Source organism: Teleopsis dalmanni, chromosome 1, assembly GCF_002237135.1.
Source record: "Teleopsis dalmanni isolate 2A chromosome 1, ASM223713v2, whole genome shotgun sequence".
Lineage (NCBI taxonomy): Eukaryota > Metazoa > Arthropoda > Insecta > Diptera > Diopsidae > Teleopsis > Teleopsis dalmanni.
In genome coordinates this window covers 183,149,812-183,168,871 of record NC_051846.1, presented here as the reverse complement: position 1 = coordinate 183,168,871, position 19,060 = coordinate 183,149,812, and the positions used below count along the sequence as shown (strand labels likewise).

The 19,060-nt window shown below is 28.9% G+C and overlaps 1 protein-coding gene across 1 annotated transcript in view; it reads left to right on the top strand.

The window, feature by feature from the left end:
* The first annotated feature begins 18,484 nt into the window (after nt 1-18,484).
* Nucleotides 18,485-19,060, top strand: part of LOC119666867 (sodium channel protein para-like) — an 11,743-nt gene continuing 11,167 nt past the window's right edge. The window contains exon 1 of the mRNA XM_038076145.1: nt 18,485-18,505. Coding sequence (XP_037932073.1) covers nt 18,485-18,505 — 21 coding nt within the window. The remainder of the gene's footprint in view (nt 18,506-19,060) is intronic.

Genomic DNA, 19,060 nt, shown 5'->3' with positions numbered 1-19,060 from the left:
TCACATTTACGTGCCCCAATGCCAAAGGTGCTGGGGAGCAGATGTAGTTAATATTTATGGTTGTTTAATCTTCTCACTTGAATAACGCATATATTAACAATCTAACAATCTAACAATTTAGCAGATACACCTAGCAGATACATGCTGCGTGTTTGTGGGTCAAACTGACCCTTTTTCCGTGCTTTCGCAGCGTTTGGGTTAGCATGTCCATTTCATTTCCTTTTGGAATTGCTTAATCATACACATAAATAAAAGCATCAAATTTTATATCAACATTCATGCACTCACACTTCAATCGTGTAATGACAGTGAAGATGGGAAATGCACAATTTGTAGTACGCATATATGGAGATTAAGGCCCCCACTTGCAGAAATTGTAGCAATGCTTCAAGTGGCGTCTTGGGTGAATTTGCTGACTTACTCCATGTTTCGATATATTGTAATTTCTGTTACTCTCATGTGCTTTGTGCATAAATATTGCATAAATCTTTCAATTTTAAATACCTTTTTTCAGCGCCCCTCTCCCAATGTGAAAGCCCCAACGAGTATGCGTAAATTTCTTTAATCCTTTAATGTACACACAAAGCAGAGTTTGTATGGAAAACTTTGCCTCGACTTAAACCATTTTTTTTCTGCCAAAATAAAATAAAATAAAATAATTCAACTGAAGCCAAAGTTTTTTGTTCGTTATTTTGTTGCTTTGAGTTTCGTTGATAAAAGCGCAACTTTTGCAAAATTAATTCATGAAAAAATCATAAACCGAGGCAGGAAAAGTTTTATGGCTACAAAGGAGAAGGCAAGTATTATTGGGAAAGCGATTTGTGCGAATTTAATTCGCAAATACACTCAATGAAGCATAAATTTAAATTAGAAAAAAATAATGTAAATAAATTCGGCTCTAAACAAGTTAAAAGTACTGAAAAATAAAATTAAAATAGCAACGAGAAGGAAGCACAGAAGCACAGTTTAAATAAATCCATTGAAGTCATAAAAGGAATTTCGAGTTTTCCGCTGTTAAAAGGGATTAGTCTCAGTGCCTCGTATCCAAAAAATTCTAACAATTGAGTTTAAAGTAGAAAAAAAAAAACAAACTAAAATTATGAATTTATAGTAAACAATTATTTTATTTGATAAATTTTGTGCTTAACTAAACGAATATAAAAGAATTAGTCGATAGTTACACAATGTAGAGCAATATTTTCTATAGCATTGAACAATGACCTCTTAAAGCAGAATTAATTTATGTATAATAGCGTTTTATTGGTGAATCTGGATTTAATCTAGAATTATTCTCTTCTTCTTTTTATTTGGCAATACAGACCAGTGTGAATCTTGGCCTCCCTGGGTTACATAGCGATAATATTATTCCGATGCTAACCTGGAGATAGGATTGGTGTGTAGTAGTTAGAGAATTTTCGCTCAACTGTATATTTTCAGGTTATACCGGCTGTACTCGGTCGCTAGAACTTCATATGTGAAAAACAGGGGGTTGACACAGGTAGGTGAGGTTGACAGTTGAGAAGGCTAAGCTATATATTCGCATCACTCCTCCATTCGGGCACACGCTTTTGCCCATCGAACATTTTTAGAGTAATCTAATATTTTTTAGTCGTGGTAAAAACCACCATTAGTAAAACATCGAAAACATAATAGTTAGTCACAAATTTTAGAATAAATATCGAAAAAGTTGTGGCAAAAGTTGTTGCTCGGAATATTTCAATTTTTTTTTGTTTTGTCATCACTTTTTGTATTAATAAAAATTGTTTTAAACATTACAAGTATAAACAAATTCAATTAAATATGTAAGTATATGTATCAATGCTATTAAATTAAAAATTTTTTGGCTTATATTGGCATAATGATGGATAATACTCTTTCATAAATTAATAGGTCGTCTACTGAAGATAGATGCATCAAAACTTTAAGGAGAAACTTAATATATACATAAATATTTGAAGACATCTTAATGCAATGAAATAAATAGTGAAATAAATATTTATTGAAAGAAGTAAATGTCATGAGTTGCTCGAACCGTCTTAGAAATAATATTTATTCCATTAACCGCAGAATGGCAAACGATTTTCACAAAAAATGCTTGTACTAATTAAATTAAAGTATTGATTAAGTTAATTTTGTTTAAATTTTGTGTTTCATTATTGATTTTCCTCTATAGTAATTTAAAACACAATATACTCATTTTCAAAAAAGTAGAATATTAACTTTGGTTAACTGTAGTATAAATAATAATTTCCATGTACCGCCATAGTTGAAAAACTGCAAATACTGATTATACTGATTTATAATCATTATTCTGATTGCATTTATCTTGATTAAATTTTAAATTTAATTATGTACTTTTTTTTTAATAACAATTTTTAATAAAATATACCTTTACACATGGCAAATAAAGTAAAATGAATAAAAATTTTTAGGAAGTAACTTATGCCATTTTCGATTAATAAATATGGGGTAGCTTTTTTATTCGAGATTCACTTTTAGTGTAGTTTTAACTTTCGATTGGTATGTTGTATCATGAGCGAAATATATAACACTAGAGATTAATACATAAAGTCTAGATATTTTGCCAGAGTAGCAAGATTAACCTGAAATTAGCAACTGTTTTATATGACTTCACAAAAAAGTGTGATTTGATTTTATTTAAGTATTTATAAAAAAAAAAGTCTACTAAGACTTCTGCAAAAATGTTAGTTTACTCTAAAAATGATCGACTGAGTAACAAAATTTGATAGGAAATAAAGATTTCCTCAGAAAATCAAGAGCTAAGAAAATAGTTTGAGATAGTTAGTTCACACAAGTAAATGAATGGATAAATCCTATGGGATGTTTTATATATCCTTCATTGCATTAATAATGAACTATTGATATGAATTAAATAATAATTTTATTGAATAAACTTAGCAATCTCATTCTTTAAATGATTGGATTGTATTTAGAAAATTAAAGGAAAAGTTTACGCTGACAAACAAGCGGTTAAATAATTAGATATGAACTTATTTTTTCACGCTGATAGAAAAAATATATGATCACATCTTAGAGGTCTATGGTACTTTGTTTATAGTTCAAAAAACATTTCAACAAGCATAATGCTTATTTTTCATAACATAAGAATGGATGCTATCGAGTCTAAGCACAATTTTCCCCTTTCATTTAATTTATTATAATAATGTAATTTATATATAATATTTTTGTAGAAAAAACACAATCCATATTGATTTTAACTAAAAAAGTAGTAGTTGAAATTAGTAGTAATAACTAAAAAATTAAACTTAATGGATATAATATGAGAGTATTATCATCCTGATATCATCAGAGAACCTTGTTTTTACATATTATAAAAAATATTTAAATACTTTAAAATATTTATATTACTTGAAAATATTATATTCATATTAAAGTAATGTTTCCTCATAAAACTATGAATAAAACTAGTATTAAATAAACGAAATAAAAAAATTGCCAAAATAATAAAAAATATATTTGAAAACTTATATTATTTTGTGATATAAAAACTTTGAACTTACCTAGCTCGAGTTGGATTCTTATAGTGTGAAATAAAATATTGTCTGTAAAGAAAATAAAAAATTAATATATAAAAATTTTAAACTTTAAATAGAGATTTTAAGGCAAATAAAGGATATTAAAGGATTTTGTGAAAAATAAATGCACTATAATAGTAGTAAAGTTTAAATAAATTTATAAAAAAATGTGCATTCATTCTAAAATATTAAACACTCAATATATTTAATAGATGCTAAAATAATATAAATTTATTTTAAATAAAAGTTATACTCGCAATTTTTCATTATTTAATATTATAACAGTTCGTGTTATATATATATATATAAATTAAAATTAAACTGTCAATATTAAACATATTACAGTATGCAATGGTTACCAAACCTAATTTATTAAATATAAATATTTAACAAAATAACAGTTTAACAGAAACATAACAGTTTTTTAAAAGCTCAACAATAAAATATAGAATCCTGCGTTTGTTTATTGATGTAGAATACTTTTATAAACAATATCAATATAATCCAATGTCTTTAAAATAAAGTTCTTCGGAACATTATCGATATAAAATGATACCATTCAAGAAATAATATTTGAACTCTTTGAATATAATTGACCAATTAGGTCAATAGTACTTAACAATAATAAATTTGATTATAAGATAAAAAAAAAATTAAACAGAAATATATAAAAATAATGTTTAAAATTTATTATTTAAATGACCAATATTTTTTATTTATTATTTTCTTTTGAGACTAGCCAATTGATCAATTGTATACGTAATACAAAACATTTTAAATTACTTTCTAAATTTGTATTTTACTTTCACCAATATTTGAACCTTAATTTATAATCATCTCTTGAGATATATTAAAAAAAATAAAAATTATTAAATAATGTACATAACAATGTTTATTAATACTACAACTAGTTAGAGGACAAATTGGCTTGTTTTGATTACTTTGAAACAGCCAGTCTTTCCTATTTATAAGACAATTATCTTCTTCTTTTACAAGCCTCTAAAGCTCTGTAGGATGAACTTTCACTTATCTTTCAATTTCCTTAGCAACGGTTGAGATTTTAAGGTTCCGATGTATATAGAAATTGCGATGGTATCATGTGACATTGATAATATTCCGAAAAACATTATTTAAAAGCTATTGGATATTGCTTTGTGATGTACTCCCCCAAATCATAAAAAAAAAAAAATTTTTAGATGAAATAGCTTCCTGCTATTAAAGCTGCTTCTTAAATTACCATAAGTCTAATATATTTATAAACGCTTTAAGTTTTAAAAATGTGTTAGTCATATAAATGTAATAATTTGTACCTACTTTTATAGCTACCTTAAATCTAATATATTTATATACATATGATAAAAATATATATTATAAAATATAATATAAAATATACTCTATTTGAAATTATAGAAATTATTGTACATATAAAGTTTAATTACTTAATCGAGTTGTGCTAACTCTTAAAAACATATTCCTGATAATGACTAATCTTGTTTTTCATTGAGTTTTCATTGTTACCTCAATAGCAACTTTCTTTGATCTTCTACCCCATCCCTCCCTACTTATAGGAAACATTAAAGAAATTAACCATTTTCGTCACGTTCCTAATACTTTTAGCCGCTATAAGTGGTGTTTTCTAATTTAACATAATTTTTGCTTCTCCAACTTGTGTTTCCACTCTAATCATAATTCAAGCGACATTATTTTTTATTACACTCACCTTAAAAATGTGATTTCACGTGATACCTGACATGATGAATACGGAAAAACGACATTTTCAAGAGACAATTTTATCAACTTAATTGTTTCAAAATGTTTAGAGATATGTTAGTTTCATCTGCACTACACATCATAATAAGCTTTCTACGTGGTTGGCAACACTTTATAGTAGCTTTCATAAGTGATACGCTCTTACTTCACAGGAAATTTCAAGTCCTATTGTGCAATATTATATTTTGTTATGGGTTCTTCCTATTATTTTCTAATTTCAACCCTCTTAGTGAATATGTGAGAGAGCAGGAAAATATTATAAAGCTTGTGACTTGCTCAACATTTAAGCTCTCTTGTCGTGAAAGGTGCTCTTGCGTACTCACTTTCGCACTTTACTGTCTCACATTAGAAACTGACAAGGGTTGAATTAAAACCACTTTTCGCACGGAATTTCCGCAGTTCTGCAGCAGCCTTTGAAGTGAAAACAACAAGTACGGAAATTTGTGATTGATATATTTTGATTTTTAATAAGAATTAAATACTTTCCGGCTTTCAAAAACAACAAAAAAAAACGTGTTAAGTATTTGTGTCAAGTTATTTTTAAAACTCAACATAAAACCCAAGTGAACTAATATTGCAGATACTTTTAGTCAGTTTAATATAAACATATATGTACTTAAAGTTGATATATTATACAGAAGATAACACATATCAAGACAATATATAAATAAGTCATTGAAGTGCGTTAAAGCGACAATGTTATTTTATTAAATTTAAACAAATCCATCCAGTAATCGAGAACAGTATTAGTGCTAATCAATATTAAACAATTTATTAAGATAATTTGAATTATATTTGAGATAATATTATTGAATATTATTGTAAGTAAATAACATTTTAAAAGGTATGTAAAAATTTCTACGATATTATAGTATTTCGTAGTATTTTACCAATTAAGACATATCAATTATTTATATGTTTATATTTTTAAAACAAAGATTATAAACAATTGTTCAATAATTAAATAAATAAATTTCATGCAATTTGGATTTATTTTGCTCTTCAATTATTTTGTTGGTTCTGTAATTACACTGAGAAACCAAAACAATTTGTGTAATTATTGTCTATTAATTCTATGTATTAATAGAGGCTATTAAGTGTTATTAAGTACTAATAAAATTAAAGACACACTTGCAAAAAGATTACTAATAAATTAACACGGAAACATTATATTTTCCTAATTTTGCGAAATTGATTTTTCGAAATATTATTTTCATACAAAGTCTCTCGCGTGTACTCAACTCAACGTCTTTTTCGCGCGTTCTCATCCATTTCACACAGCAGAAATGCCACACTGTCTGCCAGTACGAGTGAGAACACTTGTAGGGATTTGTTTTTAAAATAAAATATGCAATCTGCCGTAATGTTTCATTTCCGATTTTTCCCATATAAACACAGTGTACGCTTACTCATAAAGACAAGTGCTGCTGCTCTCAGCGGCTTTTGTGTCGAGTATTTTGGCTTGTTTTCCTTCAACGGCGATGCTCTTTGCTGTGCTTGTAGTGGTGAAATTTCGAATATGGCGCTCATGTGGTTGTGTGCTAGTGCTTGCTGCTTTCGTCATGACCTTCATGACTCATCGTTGGCCAGCGTGTGGTAGGGGTAGATTTTGTACCTTACCACCCCGTTCGGGGTTTCCCGACGGTTGGTTGAGTTTAGTTTTCCTCACACAGCGTGAATTTTCTGTTAGTGTACTTTTGAGTTAAAGGCGTTGCGTGTTGATTAATTTGACAGTGTTGCGCTTATTTATTCGGGTGAGTTGCAGGTGAAAATGAACGAGTCGAAAGGGTGGTGTTGCGTGTTTGAAAAATATGGAAAATGCGTTTCAAAGAAATTCCATTAGTTTTATGGTTTCGCAGCTTTTGAATAGATTTATTGCTTTAAAATTTTTTAGAAAATCGCCTCTAGGCTAAGATATAAAGTTAACGTATTCTTAGCAGTGAGTTTATTAGTTTTACAGTGTAGTTACCTTTTATAGCAAGACACTACAAATTATATATGCAAGATTTAATTATATAACATATATATTTTATTACAGTACATTACCCAGTGGTGTTGTTTGTAATAATTAGAAATATAAACGCATTAATTTTAAATGATTTACATTTTCTCAGCACGAAATCACGTACGTTTAAATTTTTTAAGATTCTTATTGATATGACTTAATTTCCCAAAGGATAGAAAAATAGAAAAAATATTAAATTATGCATTTTAAAGTTGAATAAAGTTAATAGCGATGATTATGTATGCAATTGATATAAGCAGAGAAACAAATTCCTACAATATATTAAGGATATTTTTTTACATAAAGAAACAAAACTTATTATTATTACTAAAAATGATCAACTTCCTTATCATATAGACAAGGGCTGAGCAACGGGCTCATGCGAACCCTGTGGACTATAAACTAATTAAATAAAAATTCCAATATTAATTATTCGATTAGCAATACGCGAAATAGCGTTTCAAATTTTTGTTGTTTCTTTATTACTGTTTGGACCATTCCACAATTTATTTTCCAAAAAATTTCAATTTTACATTACAAGTTAGAACTTATTTTCTAAGTATTGAAAAAAAAGTTTATTTCAGAAGAAAAGGTATTAAAATTTTATATTAAATATAAAATAAGCTTATTTACAAATCACAATCAATTTTATTGACATATGCTTATAAACCAAATGAGAATTATAAATTGAATGGAAGTGATGACATTAACATACATGTAGTTTGTACAATTACAATTTTAGAAAATATTCAGTGGTATATGAGAAACTTATTGTCTAATATCTTTAAATTAAGAAAAATTTTTTTTGCATTTGTCGTCTGAGTTTGTAACTATTGTAGATTTAAATAAAACATGTTTGTAAAGTAAAACCTGCTGAATAACTTTATTGAAATATTGTAATTCTGACTTTATATTCTTAATATATTATACTTTATATTATTAAAGATTTTAAAATTGTTTTTGACAGTTGTTTGTGAAAGCACAATAGAGTATGATATGGTCAGTTAATATTACTCATATTTTAAATCCAGGCGGAATAGCTCCATGTACAAATTTGGATCCAGTCAGCTATGTTTAATAGCGATTAAATTGCTGACTTTAATATAGGCAGGTTGATGGACATTTTTTTTTTGTCAAGTTGCTTATATGGTATTATGTACAGCTAGAGTTAGTGTCAATTATGACTTCTACACCTGACTCTGCTTGTTTGCTTTAAATGCAGACCGTTGGATGTTTGTTATTTAAATTTAATTAATATTCTTTAATAATATCTGTTTTTTATAATAGGATTTTTTGGATCTGAGTACTTTCTTTGCGTTATGAATTTGTTGAGTATTTAGCTCGTTTAAAATACCGATTCAAGAAAGAAGGTACATGATAGAAGTAAGATTTTTGAACAAAAAGTGCACGCAAGGTAATAAGGTATTAATATAATTAAATAAATAATTTTTGAAAAATTTGAAAACTATGTTTTATAAAAAAAAAATTAAAAAAACATATAAATGTTTCAAGAAAACTTAGTTTTTCCGCAAAATTATGACGTTAAAAATCAATTTAATATAGGGAGTTGAAGGAACTTATTTTTAACTAATTTTAAAATTAATTTTAGGATTAACTCACAAATATATAAGCTATTTTGATTGAACTATTTTTAGGATGTTGGAATTTCTGTGACAAGAAATTTCGTCGTATGCGTGGATCTTTTATACCTTGTATCGCGATATACATATATTTGAAATAGACACTCTACCTCCTGTGAGATACTTTACGTTTATTGAACCGTGGAATCACGGCCTGTAATTTCTATGAAACATCCAGTATATACTTTACTTTCTACTGTACGAAAGTTATAGAAATTATATAGATACTAGTACCGTCTGGCTACTAATTAACTCCAATAAATTATAGTAAATACAGAGAAATATTTTGAATAATTGTGCTGCAAAAACGTGATATTTTATTTTTTCTTGCTGATCAAGAATTTCTTGTTGATTCAGAATATATATATAAGGTTTACATGCAAAACAGAACATATTAGACCAATTTATTAGAGTAGATTTATAACAATGAAAACTTATTTGAAATTTTCAAAAGTTTGTCTTTTTCGTTTCCAATTTGATGAAATGTACCATTACTATACTGTCATGGGATAGCAAATATATTTAGTAAATAATATATACTCGTTGTGCAACATTTCTACATGTGCTAAGGGTTTTACAAATCCAAAACTAACTTTTTACTTTACTTTTATATAGTTCAAATATAATGGAAACCCAAAAAAATTTAGTGACATACTTTCCACATATCACATTAAATTACGACATTATTATTTACAACAAATAAACTGAAAATTAGTGGAAAATTATAAACCAAATATCATGGCAACCGCATGGAAAGTTAAAACAGACGATGTACACATAATAATAGAAATAACTGAGGGACCCTCATTACAGTAAGCCCCTTACTATTTATATCTTTATTATGCAAACGCATAATTTTAATAAATCACCTCACATCAATTCAGAGCTTATTTCTTTTTGGGTCTACACAAAGCGATATTCCAAGCAATTTCAAGTAATTTTTCTGTACAAATTTTTTAAAATTCTATAACTTCAAGAAAAGGAAATATCTTAAACTTCTACTTGAAGCACATCGAATTATTTAATCTCATATTTATTATTAAAAAGGTTGAAGCAATTTTTTAAAATTTTTCTCTCATTTGCATGGATATGAGTTCTTCATTTTCTTTTCTTGGCAAGATAAATTTCTTTTCCTTTATATTTCGGTAACAAGAAAACAATTTACGAAGAAAAAGAAATAATTCTGATATGAAAAAATGTGAAAGACATTAACTCGGGCACAAAGAATGGAAAGCCAGGCAGAGTAAATTGTACGCATAAGTCTCGTCAGTCCATTGATAAAAAGAGCGGTGCTGAAATATTATTTCGTAGTGATTTTGTACAATTTCCATGTAACCTTTTTTCGCAATTGTAAACTTTTTGAGGGAAATGATAAAAAATCGTTTAAGATGACACTGGAAACGGCACTGAAGGGAGTCATGCGGGTGCAAATGAAATGTAATAGTGTTGGAGCGGTAGTGAAAGTGGAAGTGGTCGTTGTTGTGTCATGCCACCAGCAACAAAATGTTGCACGTTTTCCGCACATCAATAACTAATGCCAGCAGAGGAAATGGAGACAACAATGACAGCTTACAAAATCCGCTTAAAATCGTTTGACGTAAAAGGTGGCGCAATATATGTGAAAGTCGAAGAGGCTTCCAACAGCAGGGGTTGGGTTGAGCTAGCGTGCCTTTTGCAAAAAGGTACTTAGGCACAAATGACATTTGACTAATGATTAATGATGTCGACAAAAAATGAAAAAAAATTAAAATTATAAATGAAAGCAAGGCCTAAGGCGTGCATTTTTCAATTTTAAGTGCGATTATAGGTACGAAAAGTTTAGGCTGACTGAGCTTTTTTAAATACGAAAGACGTCATCAATGTCCATACTATCAGCGTGATTCGACGAGTGTATATTTCCATATATAAGAATGTGAATTTATTTGCATTAGCGATTGGTTATAGTAGAAAAAGGCAGCTGTTGCAAATCCCAATGCAACGTCAAACACGTGTCCTTTGAACAGTTGAAAGCACAAATAAAAGCAACTAAGTCACTTGAAAAATGCAATGGAGAAATACGATTTATTATGCGTCGGTAACATTAGTTAAATGAGCACTTAAGTCAAGGGGACGAAACAAATTCCAACGTTTATATATGAGGGTTTCATTTCTATTTACAAGTAATTTCATTTGATTAGATAAAGAATTTTATATATAATCATTACATACCTATTTTTTCGTTATGTAATGACTGTTTTCAATCTTGTAAGTCCAAATATTATTATGTTGACGTACTTACTATATTAGTTATTATCAAGATTTAAGTTTTTTAATTTGTTTATTTTTTAAGTTCTTCATTTAAAGAAGTTTTTTTATTAAGATTATGATTACCCATAGGTCGTTGTATTGCAACATTTGTTTGATATTTTCGCCACACATAACAAGCTTGTATAAAGAAGAAGACTATATTTTTACTGAAAGTCAGTCTGCAATGAAAGCAACATTACCCATCTACATTACCTCTAGAATAGTGCAGGAATGTGGGTAATGTATTAAAGTACAAAGTTGCAGATTCAAGATAATTTTAGCTTAGGTTCCAATCCATGCTCATTACTATTCTATGGGATTACAAAGTAGCATTATTTGCGCTGAAATAGATTTTTGATTTGCAGTACCTGCACTATAACTTTCCTGGCTAAATCAAACAAGTTTCAAAATAATTAAGTGTGTTTTTTTTTAGAATACAACAGTTAAAAGTTAATATAGTACATTAAATTAATACAAAGTCTTTAATATAAAGACATTTTCATATAATATATGCAACACAGAGGTGTATATAGACATTTATTTAGAGGTGAATTGGCTGGTTTAAAAACTAATTAAGTTTCATATAAAAGCATTTAAATGAAAAATAACCAATCTACCTGTATTCATATCCCACAAAATATTAATCTAAAACTTGATCTATGCGATGAATAATCAATTATTTAATAAGTACAAAATACAAATATGACTATAATGATCAGTTATGATAGAAATATTTTTTCTGTATAAAGATATAGATATATTTTCGCTTTATATTTTCCAATGGGTGTACTCCCCATTGGGTGTTGGTCTAGAAGTCTAACTCCTATTAATAAACGAAAACAAAAAATATTGAATATTTGAAGTATGTTCTCTACAACTCAACTAAGAGTTGAGAATGACTTGGATATATTTAATCTTTTATTTCTAAATCAATTAAATTTTAATAACCATAAGTTAGTTTTGCAATTGAGTTAAATGGATTTCTACTTCTGTATAGATTTTTATTTAATATATCTTAGTTTTTTTTTGATTGATTATTAACGTTAATTCTAAAACGCTAAGTTTTTAACATAACCTATTGTTTTCAATATAGAGATTTTCATCGAACAGTAGTGAAATTGCAACAACAAAAATTTTTATTTTTATTACTATGCTTAATATTAAAATTCTGTTTTATTAAAATTTTATTGAATTTTTGGCTGACCATACAGCTGTTTCGAGTATTGTCAAATACCAATCATCGGTAGTATTGGAATTATTTCTTATATTTAATTATTCCCAAATTATTTTTTGAGACTGCAAGTACGAAGGGTAAACTTGTACTCTGCCAAATTTGAAGCTCATAGTCAGCGCTTATTAGTCAAGTGACTTAAAATCGGGCTATGACCACATATTTTTATTTATATAAAACAATTTTTGCTTTTTTGGTAATCGGCAATACAATATTATGTCGCATACACGAATAAAATATATAACTTACTTTATTAATAGCATAAAGTCTTCGGAATCTCACAAAATGTACAAAATACAAAATGTACTCTCCGGACAGTACATTAATTAATTGACTGTGGAATGTTGATTTAGGAAAGATTTATATAGTTTGTATCCAATTTTTATTTCATATCCCTTGGTTTATTATGATTTTGCCAAAAAAATTTGGTGGTAAAGGATAGGTACTGGATACAGAGTTTTTGCATAGGTGTATATATTTTATTTTAAGATGATACATATGGATAGTTATTTCTGGGCATAACTAGTATGTCTCCTTATTAATTTAATATTATATTAGCTTAGAATTCAATTGCTTTTGTGGGATAATGTTACATCAATAGATAAATGAGATGATAGGGTTAAGTATATACACAGTATGACTACTGTCCGGAGAGTACATTTTGTATTTTGTACATTTTGTGAGATTCCGAAGACTTTATGCTATTAATAAAGTAAGGTATATATTATGTTCGTGTATGCGACATAATATTGTATTGCCGATTAACAAAAAAACCAAAAAAACAGAAATGTTATTTATTACTTTAAACCTAATACAGTATTGCTAGGTTTTTTGTTAGTTTTTTTAATGAAAAAATTTGCTTGTCTCCAGTCTTAAGCGACACATTCTTTTCCTTGAAGCGACAATCCAATGCCACTCGTCCAGACTTTATATACAACAACAAAAATACTTTTAATTATGCATAATTCCATGCTTTATAGCCATACTTACAGTTTTTAAATATTAAGTTTTTCATTATATATGTACATATGTATGTCTGTTGGCGCCCTGGTTTTAAGCTGGCTTTGTAAGCTTTGTAAAGCATGCTTTTCTGAACTACTTGAATACTTCGCAGTTGAAAGAGTGAATTCCACTTCAAAACTTTGTTGCATAAAGTATAAGAATAATACAAAAATATTTATCTACATATAAGTGCATATAAATTTCTGCATATTTACCTCGTGAAGGTAAAATGTTTGAAGTTGCATTTAATATTTTTAAAATTTAATACGAGTACGAGTATTCTTAGTTTACGCAGCTCGTTTATGTCAGGCTCTTAAAACAAAAAAGCAGTTGTAGTGCACACTTGGTGTAAGAAGGAAAATAGAAGGAGAAGAATACTAAAGTCGTAGATTTAAAACTGTGGCATATACTTGGAATGTTTGAAATACTTGTATGACGTAAATGCAGTTATACGCTCCACGAACCGTTTACTAAGTTATTTCGCCTCTGCACAATTTCATCAATTTATGCAGCAAATTGGATTTTTCCGCAGTGTAAGAGTACATTTGAAAAAAATTATATGAGAAAACTTATGTTTTCAGTGTACAAAAACAAAAATAAACGTAAAAATTAGTTTAAGTGTAGTGGGCGGAAGCTGGTTGTCAGTAGCGTTTGTAAACAATATCTGTGAACAAGTTGTTTACTATTTTCTTTATTATAATTTTTTCTTTACTACTGATTTTTTTCTCCTGTTTTTGATTTTTCGTAATAATTTCATGCTCGTCTCTAAATGCCACACCACTTGAAGATAAAAGTATTAAAAGAAAAACTTGAAACTTGCTGTTTACCAGGTTCGTGGCAGTGAAAAGTTGTTAAGATACAAGATACAAGCTACAAGCTACACGTCCCCCGAGATGGATGCATGGCCGTTTAAGTGTTAAAGTTTGAGTTTTGCGCTGAAACAAGCGAAAAACACTTTCGAATGCAGAGCAAATTTGTAAACATCAGTGCCGAATTAATGATCAACATGAATGAAAGGCACACATGTTCCGAAACGTGGCCAATGTGAAAGACAGCAAAAGATTTCGCCAAACCAACAACCAACAAAGCAAGTAACGAGCAAATAAAATAATAAATAAAATTGTGAGGAAAAGAGCACAAGTGGAAAAATGAAATTTCCACTAATGTTCACAAACCTTGTACGAATACAAACGTTTCATATAAAAAAGGGTGCATATTTAATAAAACACAGACTTCCAAACTCGAACGCAGATACATCAAGGCAAGCAACAGAACGTCGCAGCAAAGGCAAGGCATTTTATTGTCCAAAATTTCTTATGAAAGAGTAGCTAAGAAGTAAATACTCGTAACAGGAAAATGACAAATTGGCTAAGTTCTTTTCAGACGGACTTGTACTTTATTATTATTTTTATATTTGTTTGTTTGCTTTATGCTAGTACATCCAAAAAAAATGTGTAAAATAAAACAACGCTTTATTGGTCAACCGGACTCTCACACCCAAATTGTTACCCCTGGGTACTAAAGAAGTGGTAGTGTATACAATACTGACATATTATTTCCCGATCGTAACTGTCGCCAAGTACTAAATCAGTGCTAACATTATTCTTACATAGTACAGAAAAAAAAAATGTAGCAATACTTTCATTATTCCCGCTGTCGAGAAATTCCAAAGCAAATCAATTCGTTGTGGTTTTGTTGGAAACGTAACCTTAAATCCTTCCTAACATATTGAAATATTAGTAAACGGAAACGCAAGTACAACCCGGAAGCCATTTTATGTGTAAAGCGCAGTTCAATAAACACTTTCTGTGCTTTATTTCTTTAATTTTCTTTTGCCGCAGTAGGACGTCCTGCTTTCTTTTGCTCGTACGCTTCCTTCCGTATAACCGAAATAGGTGCGTCATCAGTGTTAATTTAAAATTCAAAAAACGTTTTCAACAAATTTTCGCTTCGTTGATTTCATTTTAATTTTTGTCTTCTCTTTATTTTTTTTCCATTTTCATTGGTGAGCTTTTATTTTCTTGTAAAACATTTTTTCTTGTCAATTGTAAAATGGGTGCGAGTAATGTGTGGTAACCCTTTTTTTTTTGGTGACATTTTGTAATTTAAAATTAAAAAATTTCGATTTATTTGCATGTCACATCAATCGAAGTCAACGAAAAAAAAAACAAGACGGATTTTAGCCTTTAAGCTTTCAGTATTTTTTATTTTGTAATTTCAGCATTCCAATAAGTAATACAAGCCTTTGAACTTAGATTATACATTTGTGTTATGCAAATTCTTTACATTCTAATAAAACCGTCTATTATTCAAATTGACTAACGCTATTTATTATATTAAAAATCAGTTTTTGAGCGGTTTGTGCTGAATAGAACTTAAACGCTTATTCTTGCCTGTCATTTTGGTTGGAGTTAAATTTAGGGAAAAATGGTATCTGGGATTTAAGGGGTGTTTATTATGGTATCACTAGAGAAATACATTTAGATTATTCACAAAATTTATCAGATCATTTGGTTAACGCATGTAGATATCTAATCATTACCTCTATGATTCACTAGGAGATGAGGATGACAAAATCAACACCGACAATAGGACTCGTTATAATTAAATCCAACACTCAGAAAATTGACCTGATCATTTTATTAGAAAAATTTTAGCTTATATGGTATGATTCAACCAATATTATGTGTCGTAAAAATCTTGTTAAATCAACCAAATTATTTTTCTAAGTGCATTTCATCTAATAAACAAAAGTAAAAAAAAATACTTAATGATTCATGAAGTCTATAAGTGCCGGCAGTCATTAATTCCATTTTTGTGTGGGGGTATTTTAGGTAAAATGATATAGTGGGATCTGCGTTGTTTATATGGTATTACTAGAAAAATTTTTTAGTTTTAGTCATTACTACAATCCTTGTGAGCATCACACAATTAATGGGATTACGGCAAGTTCAGAGAATAATTGAGTAGCTAAATAAACCATTTTATTTTCATTGAAAATTATTCTCATTATTTTAAAGGATTTAGAATTCGATTTTTCAAATCAACTATGACTATCAGAAGTACTAACTATCAAAATTGCCCAAAATTAGCATATATAAATACATATATATATATGTATAATGGACAATGGTACTATTGTACGTCCAAACAAATTCTTTCTATGTATATATATGTTATACATTATCATCTTAGAAGACAAAGAAAAAAAGATAAAATAAGCACAATGAGCATATACAAAAAAAAAAAAATTCAAATAGAAATTAATTAAAAACGTGCAAAATTTGGAAAAAGGACGGAAGAAAATAAAACACATAAGATAAAAGATTGATGTAGATATATTTATAATTGCAGAGATAGATAGAAAAATATATCTAGGTATATATTAGAAGGTATAAAAACGGGGAAAGAGATGGAGCAAAAGTAAAGAAAAAACAAGAAATATTAAAAAAGAGATAAACAGTAGAAAAAGAGAGAGAGAAAGAATAAAAATAAATTATGAAAATAACAATAATAAATACATTTAGGGTAAAGAATAGAGATTAAAAGCTGGAGGAGTTTGAAAAGGTTTTAAAATAAAAACAACAATTATAGTAAAAAGAAAAACTTATCAACTAAAAGTAGTTTTAGAGGAAATAGAGAGAAAACAGAGAGAAAAAACAGAGCAGGAGAAAACAAAGATAAAAATAGCATAGTATAAAAAAGGCCTATGCTCCAATGGGAAATACTGACATTGATGATGATGATATAGAAAAATAAAGATAGCGAGCATAATTAGCAAAGAGATTAAAAATAAAGATTGTAGACATAAGATTATACACAAAAGATCGAAGGGTGAGCTTTTCTGATTTAAATTTACTTTTACTATCAGTAAAATCATTTTTTTATATAAAACAAAAAGTCTGTTGTCCAGTACATAATAATAAGAATAAGAATAAGAAAGAACAGGGAACAGCTCCCATTTGAGCAGAGCACCGCGACCATGATTGATCTTTTGTGCTACAACAGACCCTAACTGAACAAAAGACATTGTTGAAGACCTCCTAATGTCGGAAGGTGTTAGCAATTGCCGACCCAGTGATCTCCTCCTGGCACAGATCAAAGCTGGGCAGTCACATAGAATGTGGCTGGTTGTCTCCTCTGCCTCCAAGCAGAGTCTACAATCTATCTCTTCGGATAGGCCCATTTTGTTGAGGTGGTAACATAGCCCATGGTGACCCGTTAGATATCCCACTAGCAACCTCAACTCTGTTCTGCTAAAGGAGGATATCTTATTATAACTATAGGGGAGAACTAGCTCTTTAGCCTGACGGTTACCTCGACTGTCGCGCCAGTAGCAACTTCTCTCGGTTGAGATCCAATTATTGATTAGAGACCTAGTTGTAGACCAACTTAATCCACAAAAAGGTTCTGGGGCACAGATTAGAGTGGCGGATCCTGCCCGTGCAAGACTATCGGCAGACTCATTACCATTAATTCCTGTGTGACCAGGCACGCAGCACAGTGTCACTTTATTATTGCTTGCCAGCTGCTGCAGTGTGTCATAGCAGTCTGCTAGAAGTTTTGAGAAAAACTTCCAGGAGCATAACGCTATTATGTTGTCCAGTACATAATAATATTATAATTTTTTTTTTAATTTATTCTTTTGTAGCTTGAGCTGTGGTTTATAATTAGTTATTAAGTCATACAATTAATGAAGTTTCATTTCACAGCGTTATTTTAATTATTTGATTTTAATACAATAACTGGGATAGAATAGTATTTTTTAAAAATTTTATTAAATATTACTTTTAATGAAGTCCTAATTAACTTATTTTCAAAAAATGAACACCTTTATCCAGAAATTAAAACTACTTTATAACATTATTAAAAGTATATTTTTAGATTACTTCCACACTTTTAATATTAACATTTCCTAAAGCAAATTTAATTTGATTATACACAATTATTTTGAGGTAATTTACGTATAACATTTTCAACATTTCTAGTATTAATGCCTTCGAAGCCAAAATCGGTACGTGACCTATAAACCAATAACCAAAATATTTTTGAACTGTCAAATATGAATTCCATATTAAAACTCCCAATTCATCAAGTGGATTTGATTGGGGGCAAAGTGTGTCTTTAATTACGATGACAAATCAAGCAAACATTCATAATCAATTTCCTTTCTTATAATATAAATACAAATACAACCCCATTCACACTTAATAAATTACACCCTCTAATCAGTACACAAAAGTAAGATAAGCAAAACTGTGAAATACTTTAACATTGAGTGAATTATTAGGTGTAAAACAGCATATAAGAATCGACAGATATTCAGTAAAGCGAAGAAGTGTTTGTCAATTTCATTCTAATTACGAAAATAATCCATTTAGCCGCCGATAATGCTTTGCCGTCCTACGAGTACCTGAGCATAGACGGACCACTTTAACTGCTGACTTGACAAATTGACTAATGGGCACAAATGAAAAGCAAACAAAAAGTGAGAAAATTCAATTGAAAAATTTTCCATGACAATTTTTCACCTTTTTTTATTTTCACCATTTTTTTATTCAGTTCATTC